Source organism: Borostomias antarcticus (genome assembly GCF_949987555.1).
Source record: "Borostomias antarcticus genome assembly, chromosome: 18".
NCBI classification, from domain to species: Eukaryota; Metazoa; Chordata; class Actinopteri; order Stomiiformes; family Stomiidae; genus Borostomias; species Borostomias antarcticus.
In genome coordinates this window covers 20147300-20173044 of record NC_140251.1, presented here as the reverse complement: position 1 = coordinate 20173044, position 25745 = coordinate 20147300, and the positions used below count along the sequence as shown (strand labels likewise).

The 25745-nt window shown below is 43.9% G+C and overlaps 1 protein-coding gene across 1 annotated transcript in view; it reads right to left on the bottom strand.

The window, feature by feature from the left end:
* The window catches only part of gramd4b (GRAM domain containing 4b), a 115687-nt gene that overhangs the window by 69546 nt on the left and 20396 nt on the right, over positions 1-25745 (bottom strand). Inside the window, 2 exon segments of the mRNA XM_084452874.1 lie at positions 9234-9354; positions 19074-19284. Coding sequence (XP_084309000.1) covers positions 9234-9354; positions 19074-19284 — 332 coding nt within the window.

The window sequence follows — 25745 nt, the reverse complement described above, 5'->3', positions numbered from 1 at the left end:
TGGAGGATTCTGGGTGTGAACTCTGAGTGTGAAGGATTCTGAGTGTGAACTGAGGTCCATGGAAATGAGAAGCCTCATATACAACTTTCAGCCATGAAAGTGAACCAACATTAAACACAAGATACTACTGAGGCTGTTGACTTCATAGAACAACAAGTAGTGTTCAGGTACATGTACTGTAGGTAGAGGGTCAGGGTCAGGTACATGTTAGGTACAGGGTCAGGTACATGTTAGGTACAGGGTCAGGTACATGTTAGGTACAGGGTCAGGTACATGTGGAGGTACAGGGTCAGGTACATGTTAGGTACATGTGGAGGTACAGGGTCAGGTACATGTTAGGTACATGTGGAGGTACAGGGTCAGGTACATGTTAGGTACATGTGGAGGTACAGGGTCAGGTACATGTTAGGTACATGTTAGGTACATGTGGAGGTACATGTTAGGTACAGGTGGAGGTACAGGGTCAGGTACATGTTGGGAACATGTGGAGGTACAGGGTCAGGTACATGTTAGGTACATGTGGAGGTACAGGGTCAGGTACATGTTAGGTACATGTGGAGGTAAAGGGTGAAGGTATTGGACTTGTCTTGACTGTAGCAGCACAACAGCAGTGTTGTGTTTATTTGTCACCCACTACATCACACAGAACAATGAGCAGCGACAGGGATTTTTCACTCCTTCCTAACTGTGCAACAAACTAAAGTAGAAAAATGCCAAATATATAAAAGCCTGATGCAGCGTACAAAAATATACACGTGACGTACACATGAATGGAATGGAAAGAACTGAAAAAACAGATGGAATTGTGTAGGTGAGTTAAATAGAGAATATACAGTAGGTATGTGTATGATGCATGAAATAGATGATAGATATTTATTCAACATCTAGTTCCGACCGCACATTGTGATTGGCCAAGACGCATTCGGAGGCATGGCAACAATCACGATACAACAATAGGCAAATCACCGGTGAAGGAACAGTATTAAGTTGCCTATAGCAACGGTAAACAATGGAGGACTATTTCGGATTGCGGAGGCCGAAAGCAACATTACAAATCCATCTTTTTCAAATAAATATTTAACGACAGTACAGTGCTGTTGTATGAAAGCAATGACACACTAGAGAAAGTGCTTTATCGTGGTTATTGGCGCGTCACTGCTTCAGTATATTCAAAGAATGTAGACATGTATATTTTAGCGAGTATAAATATAAGGTGGTGTTGTGCGGAGTGTAGCTAGTGTGTTGAGTCCAGAGAGCAGGGAGGTGGGGTTAGAGGGACTGTTGTTCAGGAGGGAGAAGGCCTGCTGGGCAGCGTCTATGGGCTGGTCAGATCAGATTATCAGCTGCTGTCTCTTTACCTGATGTATTGACCCTCGGGCTGATTGCCTACCATCGATCACAAAAGCAGTAGTCATGCAAACACAGGACTGTCAGTGTGTCTGTGTGTGTGTGTACGCGCGCGTGCATGTGTGTGTCTGTGTGTGAGTGTGTGTGTGTGTGCGTTTGTGTGTGTACGTGTGCCTGGGTGTGTGCATGCACGCAGACATTAAATGCGTACCTGCAGGTATCGTGTTTTATTACCAGGCACTGCGATGGGGCCCCTCGTCTGCCTGGGGTCCTGGCGTGTGTGTGTGCGCGTGTGTGCACATACCTATGACCTAGTCCAGCCGTGTATTATGCGGTCGTGCCCAGACCTACCTTCTCCTACCCGCATTGCAGGCTAATCCGGCGCGACTGCAGCTGCACTAATTGAAAAGTGAAGTCAGCCTCGGGGGTTTGCCGACACGGGGCAACGCAACAGCGGCCGTTTCCCACAAGGCCGTGCAGCGCTGGCTCATCACAGCAGGATTAGAGGACAAAGCTGCTTATTCACTCAATCACCGGCCTCCTCCTCACACACTCTGGAGACCAGGCTTCTCCTCAGTCCTCAGGCCTAGATCACCTAGACTAGTATATACACACTACATCACCTACTACATCTATACTAGATCACCTAGACTAGTATATACACACTACATCACCTACTGCATCTATACTAGATCACCTAGACTAGTATATACACACTACATCACCTACTACATCTATACTAGATCACCTAGACTAGTATATACACACTACATCACCTACTACATCTATACTAGATCACCTAGACGAGTATATACACACTACATCACCTACTACATTTATACTAGATCACCTAGACTAGTATATACACACTACATCACCTACTGCATCTATACTAGATCACCTAGACTAGTATATACACACTACATCACCTACTACATCAATACTAGATCACCTAGACTAGTATATACACACTACATCACCTACTACATCTATACTAGATCACCTAGACTAGTATATACACACTACATCACCTACTACATCTATACTAGATCACCTAGACTAGTATATACACACTACATCACCTACTACATTTATACTAGATCACCTAGACTAGTATATACACTACACACTACATCACCTACTACATCTATACTAGATCACCTAGACTAGTATATACACACTACATCACCTACTGCATCTATACTAGATCACCTAGACTAGTATATACACACTACATCACCTACTGCATCTATACTAGATCACCTAGACTATTATATATACACACTACATCACCTACTGCATCTATACTAGATCACCTAGACTAGTATATACACACTACATCACCTACTACATCTATACTAGATCACCTAGACTAGTATATACACACTACATCACCTACTACATCTATACTAGATCACCTAGACTAGTATATACACACTACATCACCTACTACATCTATACTAGATCACCTAGACTATTATATACACACTACATCACCTACTGCATCTATACTAGATCACCTAGACTAGTATATACACACTACATCACCTATTGCATCTATACTATATCACCTAGACTAGTATATACACACTACATCACCTACTACATCTATACTAGATCACCTAGACTAGTATATACACACTACATCACCTATTACATCTATACTAGATCACCTAGACTAGTATATACGCACTACATCACCTACTACATCTATACTAGATCACCTAGACTAGTATATACACACTACATCACCTACTACATCTATACTAGATCACCTAGACTAGTATATACACACTACACCACCTACTACATCTATACTAGATCACCTAGACTAGTATATACACACTACATCATCTACTACATCTATACTAGATCACCTAGACTAGTATATACACACTACATCACCTACTACATCTATACTAGATCACCTAGACTAGTATATACACACTACATCACCTACTACATCTATACTAGATCACCTAGACTAGTATATACACACTACATCACCTACTGCATCTATACTAGATCACCTAGACTATTATATACACACTACATCACCTATTACATCTATACTAGATCACCTAGACTAGTATATACACACTACATCACCTACTACATCTATACTAGATCACCTAGACTAGTATATACACACTACATCACCTACTAAATCTATACTAGATCACCTAGACTAGTATATACACACTACATCACCTACTACATCTATACTAGATCACCTAGACTAGTATATACACACTACATCACCTACTACATCTATACTACATCACCTAGACTAGTATATACACTACACACTACATCACCTACTACATCTATACTAGATCACCTAGACTAGTATATACACACTACATCACCTACTACATCTATACTAGATCACCTAGACTAGTATATACACACTACATCACCTACTACATCTATACTAGATCACCTAGACTAGTATATACACACTACATCACCTATTACATCTATACTAGATCACCTAGACTAGTATATACACACTACATCACCTACTACATCTATACTAGATCACCTAGACTAGTATATACACACTACATCACCTACTACATCTATACTAGATCACCTAGACTAGTATATACACACTACATCACCTACTACATCTATACTAGATCACCTAGACTAGTATATACACAATACATCACCTACTGCATCTATACTAGATCACCTAGACTAGTATATACACACTACATCACCTACTAAATCTATACTAGATCACCTAGACTAGTATATACACACTACATCACCTACTACATCTATACTAGATCACCTATACTATTATATACACACTACATCACCTATTACATCTATACTAGATCACCTAGACTAGTATATACACACTACATCACCTACTACATCTATACTAGATCACCTAGACTAGTATATACACACTACATCACCTACTACATCTATACTAGATCACCTAGACTAGTATATACACACTACATCACCTACTACATCTATACTAGATCACCTAGACTAGTATATACACACTACATCACCTACTACATCTATACTAGATCACCTAGACTAGTATATACACACTACATCACCTACTACATCTATACTAGATCACCTAGACTAGTATATACACACTACATCACCTACTACATCTATACTAGATCACCTAGACTAGTATATACACACTACATCACCTACTACATCTATACTAGATCACCTAGACTAGTATATACACACTACATCACCTACTACATCTATACTAGATCACCTAGACTAGTATATACACACTACATCACCTACTACATCTATACTAGATCACCTAGACTAGTATATACACACTACATCACCTACTACATCTATACTAGATCAACTATGCTGTCAATACAGTGTAATATGAACTATACTGCTAAATATACTGTATCACCTGTTCTATCACCTGTATAGCTATACTATATCACCTGTTCTGTTCTGTACATTATATCACCTGGCCTACATGGTTTCTATACTATATCACCTAATACTGTATCTGTACTATTAACTAGGCTATATCCATACTATCACTATGACTGCATCTATCCCAGACTACTGCTTCAACGCTTCCAACACACCACCCCAAGATCGCCCTTCCCCACATGGAAAATCATCATACTCAATTTTTAGAACATTCCCAGCAGAATGGCGTTGTTTGTAGACCAGCGACAGATGACCTGGCCCAGCTTCTATTCCCTGAGACCCGGCCGTGAGGACCGCATCAGTACTGACCCAGCCCGCGCCCAGACAGAGGTCAGAGGTCAACGAAGGTCACACAGCCTGATGAATCGCTTAATGAGCTGCAGAAACACGGAGGGCCATCGGCAGAAACATCAGACTCAAACAAAGGGAATCACCCTTTAAATGAATTAGGCGTGTTTTACCAGATATATACTAAAACTAGCATGGTAGCATAGCACTATGAGTATTTTCATACTTTTTGATCGGTACTTGTTATGGATAACTAGTACCTGGTCCCTCACTGTAGTCATCCTTCCTTGTGTCAATGAATATCAGTGAAACCAATGACACAATGAGTAATGTCTGATTAATTCTGTGGCTGAATCTCAATGTAATAGCTTCATTAGTCAATTATCTTAGGCCTATACTCCCAGCGGGCTCAGGTCAACATCTTAAACACGCGGCTCCAAACGGTCTTTTCGACTGGGAGAGTGTGATGACTACAGGATTATATTCTGGACAACACAACCCAACCCAGACGTTAGCCTATAACAAGTCATTGATGATATCAGCCAGTATGATCTCATACCGGATTCTCAACACTCTACAGATGAGCTGCAACCCAAATCTAATCTGGTGGCCAAGTAGAGCCCCTGAAGGTTGGACAAATCCAATTTCCCACAAATCAGTGCGAGTTCACCAGGTAGCACACCGGCTGGCGGAGGAGACGGAGACGAGTCCACAGAACTCAATGACATCACGCTCCCACTCTCTCACAGACCCGTGCTTCGGTTCCTTCCGAGCACAAGCAATATTTTAACGTTTCTGTTCTTGCATTCCGGCCCCCGACATAACGTTCCCGAACCGGTTATAACAAAATAAAATACCGGTTAATACCATTCTTTTTTATTTTCCAATACATGCGTAAAAGGCATAAAAAACAAAGGCACTAGTGAATGCGGTGGATATGATCATCTCTGGGAAAGAATCAAGGTCAGGCTTAGAAATGCCCTTTCCACGCTAACTTGTGTGACCGGTAGTGGGATTACGCTCATAGTGAGTTTGGGTGGGTTTTCTATGCAGCACCAGTCCAGTACTGTAGGTCTACATAAGCACCGTGATCAGACAGGCTTCTCTTGAGTAGGTCCACAGGTATGAGTCCCAGACCCAGTTCCTACCTTAGAAATTAGTTACAATTGTTATGTAATTCACAGTCAGGAAGCTCTAATGAATATACAAGGGCTCTTGTAAAATATTACACGGAACGAAAAGTGACATTATTAACCGGTAATAGAGATTTGAAATTAACGTTTCTGTTCCGGAAGAATTAAAGATGATAACGTTTTCGTTTCGTTTACCGTATTTTGTTCTTAGTGATATATGTCTCGTTTCTGGTTTTCGTTTTCGTTCCTCGAACCGGTTCAGGGCCCGGATACAGACTGAGAAAACCGTCAATGCTGAGCCTGAGAGACGAGGCCCAGAGCGCTGGTTCACATGGGAAACAGAGGTACTACGGGTGCATTGCTAAAAGCCCAACCCATCAGTATTCAGCATGGGCAGCTTTAAGAGCAGACTCTGCGCCAGTCCTGCCTGGCAGCATAAAACCTCCATCTCCTTAACACTTTGTGTAGCGCACACCTGTGGTAAAACAGACTGCCAAGTACAAGAAATGTCACCCGCTACTCACACGGCCGGTCAGCATGTGGCCACGTAGTGAAACCCAGAACACCCAGCAGGTCACACAAAACCTGGTGTTTGAAGGGGAACAATGGGTATTTGTTAAAAATAGATTATTCTGGAGGGTAAATAACATGATGGAAGAAACCAGGAAGTGTCTGCGTTATCAAAGTAAACAGCCCCGGTCTTGGGTATCGGATTTCAACTACATTTGCAATTTAAGTAAACATGCTGTCACATTTTGAAACTATTATATGGTAACAATAAACACTCAGAAGACAGGGGCAGTGTCCGAAATGCCTGCTACCTGCTATATAGCAGGCGAGAAGTAGCATGCTACTTCAAAACTGTGCCTGCTACCTCTCGCCTGCTATTCTCGCCTGCTACCTCGCCTGCTATATTTTCGAAAAAAAACGGCGCAAAACGTAGCATAGTCCAGAGCATGCTATTCCAGATGCTACGTCACTGTTCAGCAAAATTTTCGGGACAGCTGTCATAGCCGACGCCAGTAAGCAGTGCATTAGCATTGTTAAGTACCTGCCATCAAATCACGATTCTGTGAAATATATCGTTTCGAAAAATTATTTCTTTATCCAGGCATCTTAGTTTGAACAGTTTCATTATAGTGGAGCAGGTTATATTTGCTCGTATGTGGTATTTATTCTTTTCACGACTTCGCGATCGTACAGCCAGGCTACAGAGCTCCAGAAACCGTAGTACTGGAGTACTGTACTACTACTACTACTACTACTTCTACTACTACTACATTCCTATCCTTTTACCACCCCGGGCTATATATCCGGGCACACCTCCAAGAGCCACGTCACCTTTTCGTCATCCACAACCATCAGGCCACGCATTCCGTTGGGTGTGCGATATATCGGACAGTCCTGGATGACGTTGTCAGCGGTTTGTTCCTCGGCGCCACACATGCACGCCGCACAGGACACCAAGCCCCATCTGTGCTTCGATGAGCGGAAGCGTCCGACGCCGGTCCTTAGGCGATTAAGCCTCACCCACGCTGGTCTGGGTAAGTCCATCCCGGGAGGGGAAGGATTGGCGGTCTGGAGGTTTTCGCCTCCCACTCCACACGCCAGGTGTGGTCCGCCCATCCTGCCTCGCTGATGTTAAGATCTCTGCATTGCTGCAGGAGATCCCGTGCGGCACAAAAGGGTGTCTCGACTTGAGTCGCCGGGGAGGCTCTGCTGTTGCAGTGAGCCTGTCGTGGAGCAGGTGGTTAGGCTCCACGGCCCGGCAGGCGAGACGTACTGTTGTTCCTGTGCGGCGGAGGCCAGCGGGCTGGATGCCTGCGCGTATGGGAAGGTTGTCCACAGGAGTGGGACGCAGGCATCCTGTAACAAAGCGCAAGGCTTTGTTGATAGGCGGGTCAATGAGGCGGGTGTGAGCGCTGCGACACCAGACCGGTGCGCAGTATTCACTGGTGGAGTAGACCGGGGCTAGGGCTGGGCTAGGGCTGCCGTATGCAGTGTTTCTGCGCTGCCATGACTGTCTGTTACGGCCCTTGGTCTGGCTGGGGTTTGTGTGTGTGTGTGTGTGTGTGTGTGTGTGTGTGTGTTTGTTTCCTTCCCTCTGTTCCCTCCCCCCACTCTCACTCCATTCAGGTGCCATTGGTGAGTCCAGTCCAATCATCCCTCATTACCTTCATTCCATCCAGCTGCGGTTGACCAATCAGCTGCTACCTCACCACCTATATAACCCTGTTTGTTCCTGTCTTCTGGGCCTTGTGCCATTCGTTTGTGTGTGCTGCATTTAGTATTGACCCTTTGTTAAATTAGTTGACTGTTTGTTAATCTTAGTTAGTAGCCACACTATCCTTTGTTGTCTTAGTTGTTTGTCTATGTTATGCTCCTTATACTAGTATATTAGTTTTCTGTTAAGTTTGTTAATTATTCCTTAGTTTCGTAACCCGCCCAGGGCGCAGGGGACAGGTAAGCTACCCATGGGTATACACAGCTCACGTAGTTTACCTCCTGTTATGTACACCAGGTTAGGAGCGTGTGCCACCTTTGTAAGTTTTCATAGTTAGGGAAGGTTTTTGGTTAGGCAGGTTAGGAAAGGGGATTTTACTGTGTTCTTTTGTTTGGCACCGTTCTTAGTCCCTTTGTTCCCTGTGGAGTAGGTATTTTGTGTTAGTAATTCATTTTTATATATTTATTCTGTCTACTGCCTCATGTGTCCTGCCTCACTACGCCTAGCACACCACGCCCTCTAGTAACACTGTCAATAAAGGTCTTGTATCTACTGAATTACAGCTTGCTAGCTAGCGTTACAAAAACATAAAACAATAAAGCGTGCCTCTTGCTAGCTGCAACTCTCCCCCTGGCAGACAAGAACGGGATAACGGACTTAACATGCGCTGAAATCCCGTCGGGGATCACCTGTGTGAGCAGGTTGCAGTATTTCTTCCATCATGTAATATAGCCTCCAGAATAATATTGATTTTTAACAAATGCCCGTTGTTCCCTTTTAATGTGAAGTCTACTCACGCAGAAAGTGCTTTTCTAGTAAGGCGATTTCTAGGTGGCCTTTGACTTCGTTGAGGCGGTCCACCTCGGTCCTCTGGAAGTCTTGGAGGGCGGCGGCCATGGCAAGAGTCCCGGCAGCGGCCTAGATGTGAGAAAACACACACACACACACACACACACACTCATTTATCATCATCTTCCTGTCATCCAACGCTACCTCCAGACTAAGCAGCTTACTGTACGCACCGATCTGCCTTCACAGGGTAGTATGAGGTTACAGGTCGTGATATCTTACACCAGAAACAAGTAAAAGACAGGAGGGAGAGAGAGAGAGAAAGAGATGAAGATGAGAGAGAAAGAGAGAGAGAGGGAGAGAGAGAGAGAAAGAGATGAAGATGAGAGAGAGAGAGGGAGAGAGATGGAGGGAGAGGGGGAGAGGGGGAGAGAGGGAGAGAGAGGAGGGAGATAGGTGTGAAAGAGGGAGAGAGATGAAGCGAGAGAGAGGGAGAGAGCGGGAGAGAGAGAGAGGGGGGAGAGTGATAAAAGAGGGAGAGAGAGGGGGATTGTTTAGACCCCAGCAGGTCCAGGCAGTGTTCAGTGGTGAGTTCAGTCTGAAAACGGTGTGCACCGTTGTGCTTCCCTGCACTAGAATAATCCCCTCATCCAGAGGAGGAAGTGAAAGAGACAGACCTCACGAGTCAAGCACAGGTCACAAGGTCCCAGTTCTGATGTGCAAGCCAAGATTTCAGACCTAGCTAAGCGATGTTTGTGTTGCATCTGCTTGTATGTTCCTCACGTGGGTTTGTCAAGATACATTTCATGTTGGGTTACCCCAGAGGATAGGGCTATCTGCTGGAGGAGGCTGGTCTGGGGTTACCCCAGAGGATAGGGCTATCTGCTGGAGGAGGCTGGTCTGGGGTCACCTCAGAGGATAGGGCTATCTGCTGGAGGAGGCTGGTCTGGGGTCACCTCAGAGGATAGGGCTATCTGCTGGAGGAGGCTGGTCTGGGGTCACCTCAGAGGATAGGGCTATCTGCTGGAGGAGGCTGGTCTGGGGTCACCTCAGAGGATAGGGCTATCTGCTGGAGGAGGCTGGTCTGGGGTCACCTCAGAGGATAGGGCTATCTGCTGGAGGAGGCTGGTCTGGGGTCACCTCAGAGGATAGGGCTATCTGCTGGAGGAGGCTGGTCTGGGGTCACCTCAGAGGATAGGGCTATCTGCTGGAGGAGGCTGGTCTGGGGTCATCTCAGAGGATAGGGCTATCTGCTGGAGGAAGCTGGTCTGGGGTCACCTCAGAGGATAGGGCTATCTGCTGGAGGAGGCTGGTCAAGCCGGAAAGTCTGGACACCCATGTCTCCATGTTTTATTACGTTACAGACTTATTCTACAATAGATTGAGTTCCTTTTTTGTCTCAAAGTGAAAACAGGTTTTTAGACATTTGTGCTCATTTAAAAAAAATCTAAATGTAAAATATCATATGTAACCAAGTGCGCACACCATTTAATATGACACCTTAAAGTGAGCTGAGGTGCATTTTGTTTCTACTGATACTGATACTATCATATCATGCTGTGGGGATGTTTCTCAGCAGCGGGAACAGGGTGACTAGTCCTGATAGAGGGAAAGATGAATGCAGCCAAGTACACCGAGATCCATGAAGAAAACATGCTCCAGAGTGCTCTGGACCTCAGACTGGGGCAAAGATTCTCCTTCCAACATGATAACGACCCGAAGCACACAGCCAAGAGAACAAAGGAGTGGCTTCAGAGAAAGACTGTGAATGTCCTTGAGAGTATGGACAAAGGCACGCACGTGTGCACACCAGAAATATGCTCCCAGGAATATTTACACTGACACCAAGGTGACGTTTCGGGCTACAAGCCCTTCTTCAGACAATGAAGATGTCAATGTCCCTGAGAGGCCCAGCCAGAGCCCAGGGGCCTCATTTATCATTGAGGTACGCCTTCTTTTACACGGTCTTTTCCGCGATTTCAGGCGTACGCCCTCTTCCCCCCCCACAGCGCGATCTATCAAGCAAAAAGGGCGGATATTTAGTCGCCTTTCTACGCGCTTTTGTAGGACACCTCTCAACTTGACGTACCGATTTAGACAGGTTTTTAAACCCTTTTTGAACACAGGGGGAACTGGCGACGCAGGTGGTGCGTCGGTGAATTACAATGTTTGATGGAGAGAATAAGAGCGACAGTTTATGAACGCACAATCATGTAGGCTAATAGCCCAATTCAGCACAAACATATATCGCAATGCAAGATCGTGTCCTCTTACCGGCTCATTAATGGTCCGATATGGATTTGTTCCCCAAACTAAACCTTGTGCACACCTAATGCAGGCACTCCTACAAACGGCAATAATTGACCAATTAGATTGTCATTAATATGTGATCATGTGGACCTGTTTGCTGTTTGGTAAGCATATAAATGACAGTCCTCCTGTGCGTAATGCGAGCCTAAATGAATCCGGCGCTACTCGGCCTACTGGCCGAGATAGAACTCCAAAGAGGTGACGGCGATGGCGACTGCACCCACATAAGGGCACCATCAGTGAAAGAATACGTCTGTGAATCGCAAAAATGTGCACACTATAAATACCCAAATCATATGATACGCCGACATGCTCATCACAAGTGTAGTGGCACGGTGGCCTGGCTCCACGCATGACTCATTCATCCTGGCGCACAGCAGGGTAGGGGCTAGACTGGAGGCAGGCGCTGCACGTGACGGCTGGCTTGTTGGTGTGTGCATAGCCAAGATACATATTCTTTGTCTTTTTTACTTTAATCTTTATTAGCATTTTCCATCCATACAACGACAATACAATAAAACATAAAAACTTACAATAACAGCTTATGGGTACTTCCATCCATGCAGCTTTTTTCTCTTACTCAAATATTACAATTTAAATATTAGTGGTATCATCACACTTCCTTCTATAATCCATCAATTTTTCCCATCTCCCTTCAAACTTTCCTTCCTGCATCCTCAATGCATAAATAAATCTCATAAATCTCCTCCACAACACCCACCACTGCTCCTTGGTTGGGGGTTCCACCTTATACCAAGCCCTCATTATTGTCTTTTTACTAGCAACCAATAGTACTTTCACTAGGTATCTGTCCCCTCCTTGTACATCATTCTGTTATGTTTGCCAAGATATATATTCAAAGCTGATAAGAATGAGAACCAGTCAAGACCCCACCACAAAATGAGGACCCAAGCCCTCAGCCCCCTCCCTGTCATGAGGGTTACCAGCGGGGCCAAAGGGCCCGCACTGAGGTCATGCGCCAACTATGAAGACACAAACAAGTAAGGTTCACATTTTTACCATTTTATTGTCTGTTGGTGGGTGACTGTGTGAGGTGTGTGAGTGCGCTTGTGAGTGAATGTGTGAGGTCCGTGAGTGTGGTAGTGAGTGACAGTGTGAGGTCCGTGACAGCATGTGTGAGGGAATGAAGTGCAGTGAGGATGTCCTGTTGGCTCTGGTGGTGTAGTGTGGTGACCTCCACCAACTGCTGCACAACTGCCCCACAACTGCCCCAATCCCTTCTGCCATGTCCCTCTGGGCCTCTAGGGTCATGAGCCTCCAGCACAGCGTCCTTGAGGCAGGGACGCTGGCAGCCGGAGGTGGAGGCGTGGGCGGTGGAGGTGGAGGCCGGCGCGCTGGAGGTGGAGGCACTGGAGGTCGTGGCGCTGGAGGTGGAGGCTGCAACCGGCGGGGGCACGACCGTCAGGTCAAGGACCACTGCAGACTTCCCCTCCTCTGAGTCCCACCCCACGTCAGAGTCTGGAGAAACAATTTCAGTCATTTTCTTTGACTTTGTCTGTACACTTTATTATGCATTAAACATTTCATTGTGCAGCCATATTCATTTGATATGTTTTTCTGTTGGCAGTCAAATAAATGCTGTGATTTACCGGGTGATTTAGATGAGTCTTAATTTCCCAGAGGGGAAAATGTTTAATGTGGTCTAACATTATGAAGTGGTCATCTGTGTTATCGTTCCCTGTTTTTGGTCCTAAATCAATCATAGCCTACCACAGGATGTTTGCTTTCCTCACAGCTACATAATACAGAATGTCCGTGTAGCCTACGCCAAATACAGGATGCACGAAACGTACAGTAGGCTACCTAAACTGTAGGAGCAATCAGACAAATGTAGGCTAGTACAAATAGCTTACCTTCCGAAGATGATTTGTTTCCTCGCGTGGACCTCGCCAACAAGCACATGCACCTCCGTCTCCGAAAAGGTTATCTTCTTTCCGCGTTTTTCCATAAACGTAATCGTCTTTCCTTTGCTCCACGCTATATTATGTCGGTTCCTTCCGGGTATCCACGTTGTGCGCTGTCATAGTTTTGACCATATATGGTTGAATTTGGGCGTGGAGAGGGCGGAACACGAGGAGCGTGCACGTCCGCTGTCTTCTACGACACCGTCGGATTTTTCATTGAGGAATCGGCGCAGCAGCGTGTACGCCATGTTTGATAGATCCGAAAAGCGTGTAAATATTCTCGTCGTACGCGGCAGTCCGCCCTTTTCTCGTTTTCGTCGTACGCCCTCTTTTACACTTGAATTTACACGCTCTTTGATAAATGAGGCCCCAGACCTGAATCCAATTGAACATCTGTGGAAAGAGCTGAAAATGGCTGTGTACCAAGGTTATTATAGTTAACTAAAACTAACTAAAAAACTTAAACTAGGTGTGAAAAAACATTTTAGTTAACTGAAATAAAAATAAAAACTAGACTTTACAAAAAAAATGACAACTAACTAAAACTGTATTGTGTGTTTACAAAACTAACTAAAATAAACTAAAATTATTAAGAACATGTCCTTAGTTTTAGTATTATTCATTTCATACATAAGCCTAGTATTTTGGGTGGATATGAAATCTATCCTCCATTTTTTTTTGCTGTGTCCTTTTGCTTCCTGCGCAGAAGTAACCTGATGTGCACCAGATGTTTTTTTTCACACGGAGTGAAACAACGTGAGCTCACGAGATCAGGATGGTCTTATGAGGCTAGCGCAGAAGATAAAAAAAACTAAAACTAATACTGAAACTAATAAAAACTAAACTAAAACTAAGCATTTCCCCCAAAAAAGTATGAAACTAAACTAGCAAACCTGCTTTAAAACTAATCAAAACTAAACTGAAATTGAAAACAAAAAGTTAAAACGATATAAAAATAAAAACTAATGAAAAAAGCAAAACTATTATAACCTTGCTGTGTACCGACGCTTCCCATCCAACCTAACGGGGCTTGCAAGGATATGCCAAGAGGAATGGGCAAAAACAAGTGTGCCCAGCTCATAGCTGCTTTCCAAAGACGCCTTGAAGCTGTAATCGCTGCTGAGGGTGTGTACAGATATGTAACCCTTAAATAACCTATTTTTGTGAATAAAATAAAATTGCATATTTTCTAAAAACTGTTTTCATTTCCTCATTATTGGCTACTGTCTGTAGATGTTTGAGGCAAAAAAATGAACTCAATATATTGTAGAATAAGTCTGTTAAAACGTGGAGAAGGTGAAAGGGTGTGCAGACTTTCCGGCTTGACTGTATCTGCTGGGTGTTGGCGGCGAAGATCACTGTGTGGCTCGGTCTAAGTGCCTGTTCAATGTGCTGCACCACAATCACAGTTCAACCCTTTCACATTGAGACAAGCTGTCAGTAAGAATCTCTGTGGTACAACACAGATGAATGATGACAGGCATGCAGGGGCTACAGTACACACCCATGAGTAACCATTGAAACAGAACCAGCATGAGCTACAATATGAAGAAAAGGTTGTGCCACATGTCTGGTGAAGCACCTTACTGCAGGTGTAAACACCAAAAGCTACATTACGAAATACACAAATAACTTATTGATTGGGTCACAATGATCGTATGCCCATCTTTCTTGTGAGTGTTCGTAGATATTTCAGTCCACCTTGATAGTAAGGAAAGTATGAAACGGTATTCCAGATCCAAGCTATTACCTTTTCAGCAGTTTAAAATCAGGTATTGTGCAACAGAGAGTTTGGATACTTGATTCTGATTGGCTAGCAGCCGTGGTAAAATACACTGTAACCCACGGCTGCGACCGCATAACAATTAGTATTAATGCGCCGTCAATCTCATTGACGAGGCCATTGATAAGATCAAGCGGTAGGCTATGCTTTGCGTAGCAACCACTCGCAGCAACCTCGCCTTTCTCGACTTCCACACCCCTACCAGCAAAAACGAGTGCTCTGGAGAACTGTTTTAATAACTGCACCATAGCTGGAAATATTCAAATAAACGTGAACCAGCCGAATTATGTCTTATGGCTTATGTGAACAAGGCCAAAAATAAATAGGCGAGATAGCCTATGTTGCCTGGCAACCATTTAATTCAGAACTATAGCCTATCGCGGAAGATTTTGTAAATACTAAAATGATAAGAATGATCAGTAAATAAATTATTGAATGTTACTATTGTGTGTTTTTTGTGAATATATATATGTAGTAAATGGTAAATGGACTGCACTTATATAGTGCTTTTCCACCTTAGCGGCACTCAAAGCGCTTTACAATGGCCTCTCATTCACCCATTCACACACACATCCACACACCAATGGCGGTAGCTGCCATGCAAGGTGCTAACCTGCTCATTGGGAGCAATTTGGGGTTGCTCAAGGACACTTCGACGACATGTGGACAGTCTGAGCTGGGATTCGAACCACTGACCCTTCGATCACTGAACGACCCGCTCTACTAACTGAGCTACAGCCGCCCCTGTATGTAGTAACGCAATTGACCACTCTAGGCAGTGGGTTACACAGGTTTTACCACAACTACAGGGGTTTTAGGCCCTCGTGGTTTATTGCTTAAATATAGAAGCAAAGATACTGTAATAGCCTTCGCCAGTAAAGTGAGAAATCTACTCATTATTCTATAATTGACCCTGTTAGTGCCAATTCGGATTTTCCCAATGAAAGGCAATTAGATTTAACATGAACATGTACATTAAAGTCGCAATGAAACGGACGTTTGAGAAGCTATGAGGGTGGGACATATGTTTAGAGGAATTTGATGGGGAACATTGACAAGTGGACGGGTTTTAAGAACTTTAGACAGATTCGATAGAAGGATAGCGTTGATTGACGGGTGGATGTTGTGAGATTATTGGCCTAAAATCTAAGGTACCTGTTGTCGTCATTGCACGTGACCTACTGTTTTCCAGGAAGTAAGAAATGATATACTTGGATATAAGATTACAAGAAAAGTAGAATTTTGTTATTTTTTGGGCATATATTGTTGAATAGGTGAACACTATGACCAATTATGTGAACCAAAATGGGACAGAATGCTTTTTTCATTTCAGTGCGACTTTAAATGAGATTTGCCCTCATCACAGGTCTGTTCAAAAATATCAACATGTCTAGATCAAAGATGTAAACATGTCTAGATCAAAGACGTAAACATGTCTACATCAAAGATGTATGAAAAAGAGTAGGCCAGGTGCTGGATCAATATGTGGAATAACTTGTCAAACAATGTTTCAACCGCTCAGGTCTTCATCAGGCCTGATGAAGACCTGAGCGGTTGAAACGTTTTTTGTAGCCAATAAAAGAATACTGGGAGCATTAATCCAGTGTGCGGATCTTTTCAACCTTCAAGTAGATCAAAGATGTAAACATGTCAGCGACTGTAGTGTGAAGGGGAACATATTCAGATGGCAGGAAGACAGGAAGTCTGAGGACTACAGTAGGACAGACAGGAAGTGAGAGGACTACAGTAGGACAGACAGGAAGTGAGAGGACTACAGTAGGACAGACAGGAAGTGAGAGGACTACAGTAGGACAGACAGGACGTGAGAGAACTACAGTAGGACAGACAGGAAGTGAGAGGACTACAGTAGAACAGACAGGAAGTGAGAGGACTACAGTAGGACAGACAGGAAGTGAGAGAACTACAGTAGAACAGACAGGAAGTGAGAGGACTACAGTAGGACAGACAGGAAGTGATAGGACTACAGTAGGACAGACAGGAAATGAGGACTACAGTAGGACAGACAGGAAGTGAGAGGACTACAGTAGGACAGACAGGAAATCTGAGGACAACAGTAGGATAGACAGGAAGTGAGAGGACTACAGTAGGACAGACAGGAAATATGAGGACAACAGTAGGATAGACAGGAAGTGAGAGGACTACAGTAGGACAGACAGGAAGTGAGAGGACTACAGTAGGACAGACAGGAAATCTGAGGACAACAGTAGGATAGACAGGAAGTGAGAGGACTACAGTAGGACAGACAGGAAGTGAGAGAACTACAGTAGGACAGACAGGAAGTGAGAGGACTACAGTAGGACGGACAGGAAATCTGAGGACAACAGTAGGATAGACAGGAAGTGAGAGGATTACAGTAGGACAGACATGAAGTGATAGGACTACAGTAGGACAGACAGGAAAGAGGACTATAGTAGGACAGACAGGAAGTGAGAGGACTACAGTAGGACAGACAGGAAGTGATAGGACTACAGTAGGACAGACAGGAAGTGAGAGGACTACAGTAGGACAGACAGGAAGTGAGAGGACTAGGACAGACAACCAGACAAGCAGCAACCTAAGACCAAGACCTCCTCCTCCTCTCCCACCAAACCATCCTCCAAACTGACTTGAAGTGGCCTTATCTGGGGGTGGTCAGTGCGAGTGTGGCGCTGAGGAACAAACCGCAGACCACGTCATCCAGGACGCGTCTACGCGCTTCGCAATATAGCCCGGGTGACCCCCTCACCCAGGCTCGGGTTGGTAAAAGGATTTCGGCCCCGAGCCTGGGGGGAAAGGAAGCAACAACCGACCCATGCAAAGAAGTGCAGTGAAAGTTACACAACCCTAGAGATGAGAATTTTGTGTGAAGCTGACACAACTTCTTCCCCATGATTAACACACACAAACACGACCATTACACCAAAATGTCTTTCTGATTCCAATGCTCTGTAACATCACACCTTTCTGAGACCGATTCATCGGGATTCAAACTCCCTGTACTGAGCCTTGACCGGGCGCAAGCACACCTCCTCAGACCAAGGAGGACCTCAACTGAACCTTATCATGAATGAACCCATCTAGACTTGTGAGCTCAACTGAACCTTATCGTGAATGAACCCACCTAGACTTGTGAGCTCAACTGAACCTTATCATGAATGAACCCATCTAGACTTGTGAGCTGAAGTTGAGTGATCTGAAATAAGCTGGTGTAGCACTACAGGAGGTCTAGACTGCTTGACTACAGGAGGTCAAGACTGCTGCTTCACTACAGGAGGTCTAGACTGCTGCTTGACTACAGGAGGTCTAGACTGCTGCTTCACTACAGGAGGTCTGGACTGCTGCTTCACTACAGGAGGTCAAGACTGCTGCTTCACTACAGGAGGTCTAGACTGCTGCTTCACTACAGGAGGTCAAGACTGCTGCTTCACTACAGGAGGTCAAGACTGCTGCTTCACTACAGGAGGTCTAGACTGCTTGACTACAGGAGGTCTAGACTGCTTGACTACAGGAGGTCTAGACTGCTGCTTCACTACAGGAGGTCTAGACTGCTGCTTCACTACAGGAGGTCTAGACTGCTTGACTACAGGAGGTCTAGACTGCTTGACTACAGTGGGTCTAGACTTCTTAACTACAGTAGGTCTAGACTGCTTGACTACAGTAGGTCTAGACTTCTTGACTACAGGAGGTCTAGACTGCTTGACTACAGTAGGTCTAGACTGCTTGACTACAGTAGGTCAACTGTTTGACTACAGTTGGCAGCTTAAATCAAATATGGAAAATATGTATTCTTAAATGTTTCCTACTTCGGTTGGAGGGAGCGGGTCGCTGGCTGGGTCTCTCAGCTCCTCGGGGTCTTTGCTAGCGGGCCGAGGCTTGGCACTCTCCGCCTCATCGCCGCACTCGTTGTCGGAGGTGTTGGGCGACTCGGCCAGGTCCAGGAACTCATCTCTCCGCTGGCCGCGGAAACGGATCTTGTCCAGGCGCTTCAGCATGGTCAACACAGTGGTCTTGGTCTTTAACTTAACATGGCGTATGGCATCCCTGCAGGGACAAAACATGAAACGCGCTCAAGATGCGTTATTCATTTGAACTTTCTTGTATTGGGATAAACCCCTTGAGAGGAATCATCTCGTTTTTGAGGGGGTCCCAAAGTCCCAATTCAGCAGAATGGGAGGGCCTGACACATGCTCCTCCCACTACAGTGCATTCTATCACAGCTGTGAGGAGCATGGCCTCGGTGATTCATCCACACAGAAACACCCAAGGCTGCCAAAGCAGAACGTCTCTGGGTTTCCAACCCCGAGCTCAGCTCAAGCACCAGATTCTCCAGGGAACCGACTCTAACACAAGCTCCATCGCTGGTGGTGGGACGTGGGAAACAGAGGGAAGGATGGAATCCCAATTTGGGGATTATTAAAGGATATCTTATCTTAAGGTAACAAGCACTCCAATATTTAACAGAGCATAACTAGGGGTGGGTATTGGCAAGGACCTCAACAAACAGTAAGTATCAGGATACATGGGTCACCGCACGATTGTATCACACTGCATTACGATACAATACGATACATATCGCAATACATTGCGATATCTACATAATTTACTGAAAATCTATAACTAAACTCTATCCTTCATTTTATATCTATATCTATTCTGTCTTGTTCTGCATATTTTCCTTGTGCAAAAAAAAAGTTTAAAAAACCCCCAATGTTTTCATATGTTTTGATGACCGTGGAAAATCGATACAGAACTGCAGGAAAAAAATATTGCTGTGTGGATTTTATTGCACAGCCCTTAACATAACACTGAACAAACATAACACAGAGCAAACATAACACTGAACAAACATAACACTGAACAAACATAACACAGAACAAACATAACACTGAACAAACATAACACTGAACAAACATAACACAGAGCAAACATAACACTGAACAAACATAACACAGAGCAAACATAACAAAACAAACATAACACATAGCAAACATAACACTGAACAAACTAACACAGAACAAACATAACACAGAGCAAACATAACACTGAACAAACATAACACAGAGCAAACATAACAGAACAAACATAACACTGAACAAACATAACACAGAGCAAACATAACACTGAGCAAACAACACTGAACAAACATAACACCGAACAAACATAACAGAACAAACATAACACAGAGCAAACATAACACTGAACAAACATAACACAGAGCAAACATAACAGAACAAACATAACACAGAGCAAACATAACACTGAACAAACATAACACTGAGCAAACATAACACAGAGCAAACATAACAGAACAAACATAACACTGAACAAACATAACACTGAGCAAACATAACACAGAGCAAACATAACACTGAACAAACATAACACAGAACAAACATAACAGAGCAAACAACACAGAGCAAACATAACACTGAACAAACATAACACTGAACAAACATAACACTGAACAAACATAACACACAGCAAACATAACAGAACAAACATAACACTGAACAAACATAACACGGAACAAACATAACACAGAGCAAACAACACTGAACAAACATAACACAGAACAAACATAACAGAACAAACATAACACAGAGCAAACACTGAACAAACATAACACAGAACAAACATAACACAGAGCAAACATAACACTGAACAAACATAACACAGAGCAAACATAACAGAACAAACATAACACTGAACAAACATAACACAGAGCAAACATAACACTGAGCAAACAACACTGAACAAACATAACACTGAACAAACATAACAGAACAAACATAACACAGAGCAAACATAACACTGAACAAACATAACACAGAGCAAACATAACAGAACAAACATAACACAGAGCAAACAACACTGAACAAACATAACACTGAACAAACATAACACAGAGCAAACATAACAGAACAAACATAACACAACAAACATAACACTGAGCAAACATAACACAGAGCAAACATAACACTGAACAAACATAACACAGAACAAACATAACAGAGCAAACAACACTGAACAAACATAACACTGAACAAACATAACACACAGCAAACATAACAGAACAAACATAACACTGAACAAACATAACACGGAACAAACATAACACAGAGCAAACAACACTGAACAAACATAACACAGAACAAACATAACAGAACAAACATAACACAGAGCAAACAACACTGAACAAACATAACACAGAGCAAACATAACACTGAACAAACATAACACAGAGCAAACATAACAGAACAAACATAACACAGAGCAAACAACACTGAACAAACATAACACTGAACAAATATAACACAGAGCAAACATAACTCAGAACAAACATAACTCAGAACAAACATAACACAGAGCAAACATAATACTGAGCAAACATAACACTGAGCAAATATAACACTGAGCAAACATAACACAGAACAAACATAACACTGAGCAAACATAACACTGAGCAAGTAATTCTTTACGTCTTAACTTGGAGCCTTTGACGTTTGCTGCAGCTTGACTGTTACTCCCCATCTCTCCGTTTCATCTCCACCCAGTTCACTGTGACGGCGAAATGGACACGCCCACCTTTCAGACCCAAGGTAAAAACCTCAGACTACCAACGGTTCTTATCTGAGCGGGTTCCTGATCAAACAAGACAGGACTAGTCTGCCAAACAGCTCGACTCTTTTGTCATGGAAAGCTGCGTGTAACACCGTGTCCTAACTACACGCGACGCGAGCGAGCGGCGCAACGTTTTAACTGCCCTTTTGACGCTCGCCCTGTTCCTATTTTCCTCCTGTCGCTCGCGTTGACAGGCGTCTGTCTTCAGTTGGGAATATAGACAAATGATGTAACAGAACAGGACATTTAACGGTTTCAGTTAGGACAGCAAACATGCGATGTCGCGTTCTGTTGCTTGCGTCGCAAGCAGTTAGGACACGGTGTTAGCCTAGAAGGTAGTGTGTAGGTACAGTCAGAAACGTCCTACCTCAGTTTTCTGAAGCTGAAAACCATGCTGTCTTAACCTTACTAGCTGGACAAACACACTTCCTGCTTCCCCACACTACAAAGCATAGACAGACTGGTATGTGGAAGGCTGATGAGGATTGTTACTGGTGCGCGTGTGTTTGTATGTATGTATGTATGTGTGTGTATGTGTGCGTGCATGCGTGCGTGCGTCTGTGTGTATGGGGGGAGAGATGGGCAGTGGTTTTCGAGTCGGACAGACAGCACAGCAGCACAGCACACAAGACCTCTAGTCTGTAGTCTGTGTACCACAGAGGGAGATAATGAGAAGAGAGAGAGAGAGAGAGAGAGAGAGAGAGGGAGTGGCAGGGAGGAGAGAGAGGGAGAGAGGAGTGAGAGAGGGAGTGGCAGGGAGGAGAGAGAGGGCGAGAAGGAGAGGGATGACGCGAGGGAAAGTAACAAGTGAAAAGGGGTAATTGAAAAAGGGGGAGAGGGAGGGTTGGAAAACGAGAGAGAGAGGTGTAACCAGACTGGTCTACATGAAGTAAAGTTCATAGATAGATATCCATTTCTCTATCTCTCCATCTCTCTCTATCGGCATGGCAGCACCCGGTGGGCGGAGAGGTCTAAGAGGCGATCGTAACTAATGGGGGGGGGGGAAGAGTGGATGAGTACTGCTCTCACTCTGAGATCTCTGCATCAGCACAGGCTTGAACAGATTCTTCTGAATCCAGTTGGGAGACTCTCTTAACTGTTTTCCCGTGCCCTGTATAGCCCACTGTACACTTCCCACACTAGGACTTCTGCCTGGGAACAAGGCAACCAGCCCCAAATAGGAGAGCACATATATTTAAAAAAAAAAAAAAAAATCCAGCCATTATAATGTATTCAGTATTGTATTCCAGCACACGAGCGTTGCGTCAGGGGTGTCAGTGTCTGGTATGAGCTTCTGCACAAGTGGTGTCATCCCTGTCCCATGAACCGTTCATCTTGTCAAGCTGTTACGAGTCTCCTACACTCTTAGAAAAAGTGCCAACTAGAACCATTATGGTTCTCAGCCATCCTCATGGAAGAACTATCTGATAAACACATTATAGGGAAATGCATGGTTGAAGGTAGAACCATTTCAAAAAGGTTCCACCGGGAACTAAGAATAAGGCTTCTCTCCCAAGGAGACAACCCAATAACCCTTTCAGAGTATGAGTCTATCCGATAGAGTACAGAAGCTGTGTGATGGTGTCAGAATGTTGCTGCTTGCTGGAGGCCATGTTGTGTGAGCCGGCCTTTGCCATCCGGATCACGTGGTCTCAAATTCTGTTTCTCTCCACACATCAGTCTACAAAGACTCCCATTCAAACAGATTCTGCAGAAACACAAAATGTGGCTGGCTAATCACAACCGTTTATTGACTTTGGGGCGGGGTTTGATATGACAACTGTTCACAGGAGCGCCGCTGAAGCATTTTTGTAAATAATCAAGATGGCTGCCGATCATGTGGAACTGTCTATTCAATCTGCTATCACCTCAGTACTAAACAAACTGCATTGGAACATTTTCTGGCAAAAACACGTTTGCGGATTACACCTACGAACACAAATTGAGAGGTGTTCGCGTGTGGATGGTAAAAATGGTTGTGGATTACACTTCTGTGTTTGTGTATTTCTGATAGAAATCTACCTCCATAGATCCACTTTTCAAACCAACTTGGAGATAAACATAGCACCTCACATTCTAATGTCTGCCAGCATAACATGCTCTCCATTCCTCAGAGACTGAGAGTCTGTCCTAAATGTCTTGCACTACTTACTCCATGATGTCAATCTGGGCTTTCTACCATCATCGTTAATGTTGACAGCGTTTATGAAAGTTTAATGACGTCCCAGTGAGAGGCTAAAAGCGTTTGTCCTCTGTGAGCGTCCTCATCCTCTTATCTCACCTCCATTCTTTTGTAAACAAGTTTGATATGAGTCGGATGACGGATGGAAACAACAGACACATTAAATTAGTTCAGGGCCGCTCCAGGCCACTTGACAATCATTCCCTACCATTGTGCCCTTGAGAAAGGTACTTAACCCCAACGCTAGCCCAAAAACATTGTAAGTGGCTTTGGATGAAAGCGTCTGCTAAATGAACAAACTGTAATTCTAACAGTTAGGGCGAGGAGGAGGAGGAGGAGGAGGAGGCATAAGGCTCAGCACAAAGAAGCTCTCCTCCACAGGGATCCACAGGGTGGGTGTGTGTGTGTGTGTGTGTGTGTGTATGTGTGTGTGTGTGTGTGTGTGTGCGTGCATGTGGATGTGTGTGTGTAATAAGCTAAACTGAACACACACTACACCTGAAAAGATGTGATAACTAGAAAGGCCCTTGGTGAGCACATACCTCTGTCCTCAGCATGTACAGCTGTTGAATGTGTAAGTGGAGTGAGCTTTTCTAGTTTAGAGAAGGACATCTCTCGCAATATCAAAAATCCATCCGTGATTCAGATCTGTTCCAGAATGTAATGGGGTCTTAGTAAGCCCATGCTACAACCCGCCACTGAGGTACATGAAAATTGGTCTTTGCGTACCCAGTTTTTGCGTAATCCTGCTGAGTAATGAACAAACTACAGTAACAAACTAATGAACAAACAAACTATTGTAGCACACGGCACTGAAAACATAACCTCCTTCCCTAGACTTGGTCCTGACCTACAGTGCCTCGGTGGCATCAAATATATAATAGGGCCGTCAATAGATAAAAATTAAAAAAATCTAATTATTTACACGATCTGTAATTAATTAATCGAATGAATTGCATATTATTTTTTTGCTGGGAAAAGCCACCAAATGAAGATATTCCAATTAAAAAACATTGTATTATTGTGGCAAACAAGTAAAGCATTGAATAGATAATTACAAAGGTGGCTTTAGTAGTAAATTTATTGTTTTATTAAATTATTATTGGGAATGTATTGTTATTTGCAAGGTTATCAATCAATCTAAGCAACATATTTGGCAATACGTCTTTTTTTATTTTCAAAACAATTGTGCCTCTTGATGGCAGCTTGTCCAGTAGCTGCATTGGAGGACTAATGTGCAACGCTTCCATTAAGCCTTTGTCTTCTACCATAGCAACTGACCTGCAGTCCATAGCACTTCATTTTGTGACAGAGTTTGTCAATCTGTCTGAGGTAGACTAAAGCCGGGTATATACTGTGTCATTTTAAAAATTGTAATGTCCGTGAATGCCTCACACTGCTCGACTGAAAGTTTCAGTCCTATCGTCTCAGACCTGATCAGACCGTATGACGTGTGTGCTCACACTGTACGATTGCTGTCATTCACAATTGTCATCCACGATTGCTTGTGACACAACAAAAATGTCTGACATGCTAAAAATTTGTTGGGAGGTCGTAGCCTTGACTTAAGAACGTAGGAGCAATTAGTCGTTGATCGCTGACTCTCTCACACTGTGCGACTTACGACGTCCCCATCTGGCTTCACGATGCTAGGATTTCTCTACAACTAAGCAACGTAGTGCGCAACAAAAAAATAGTC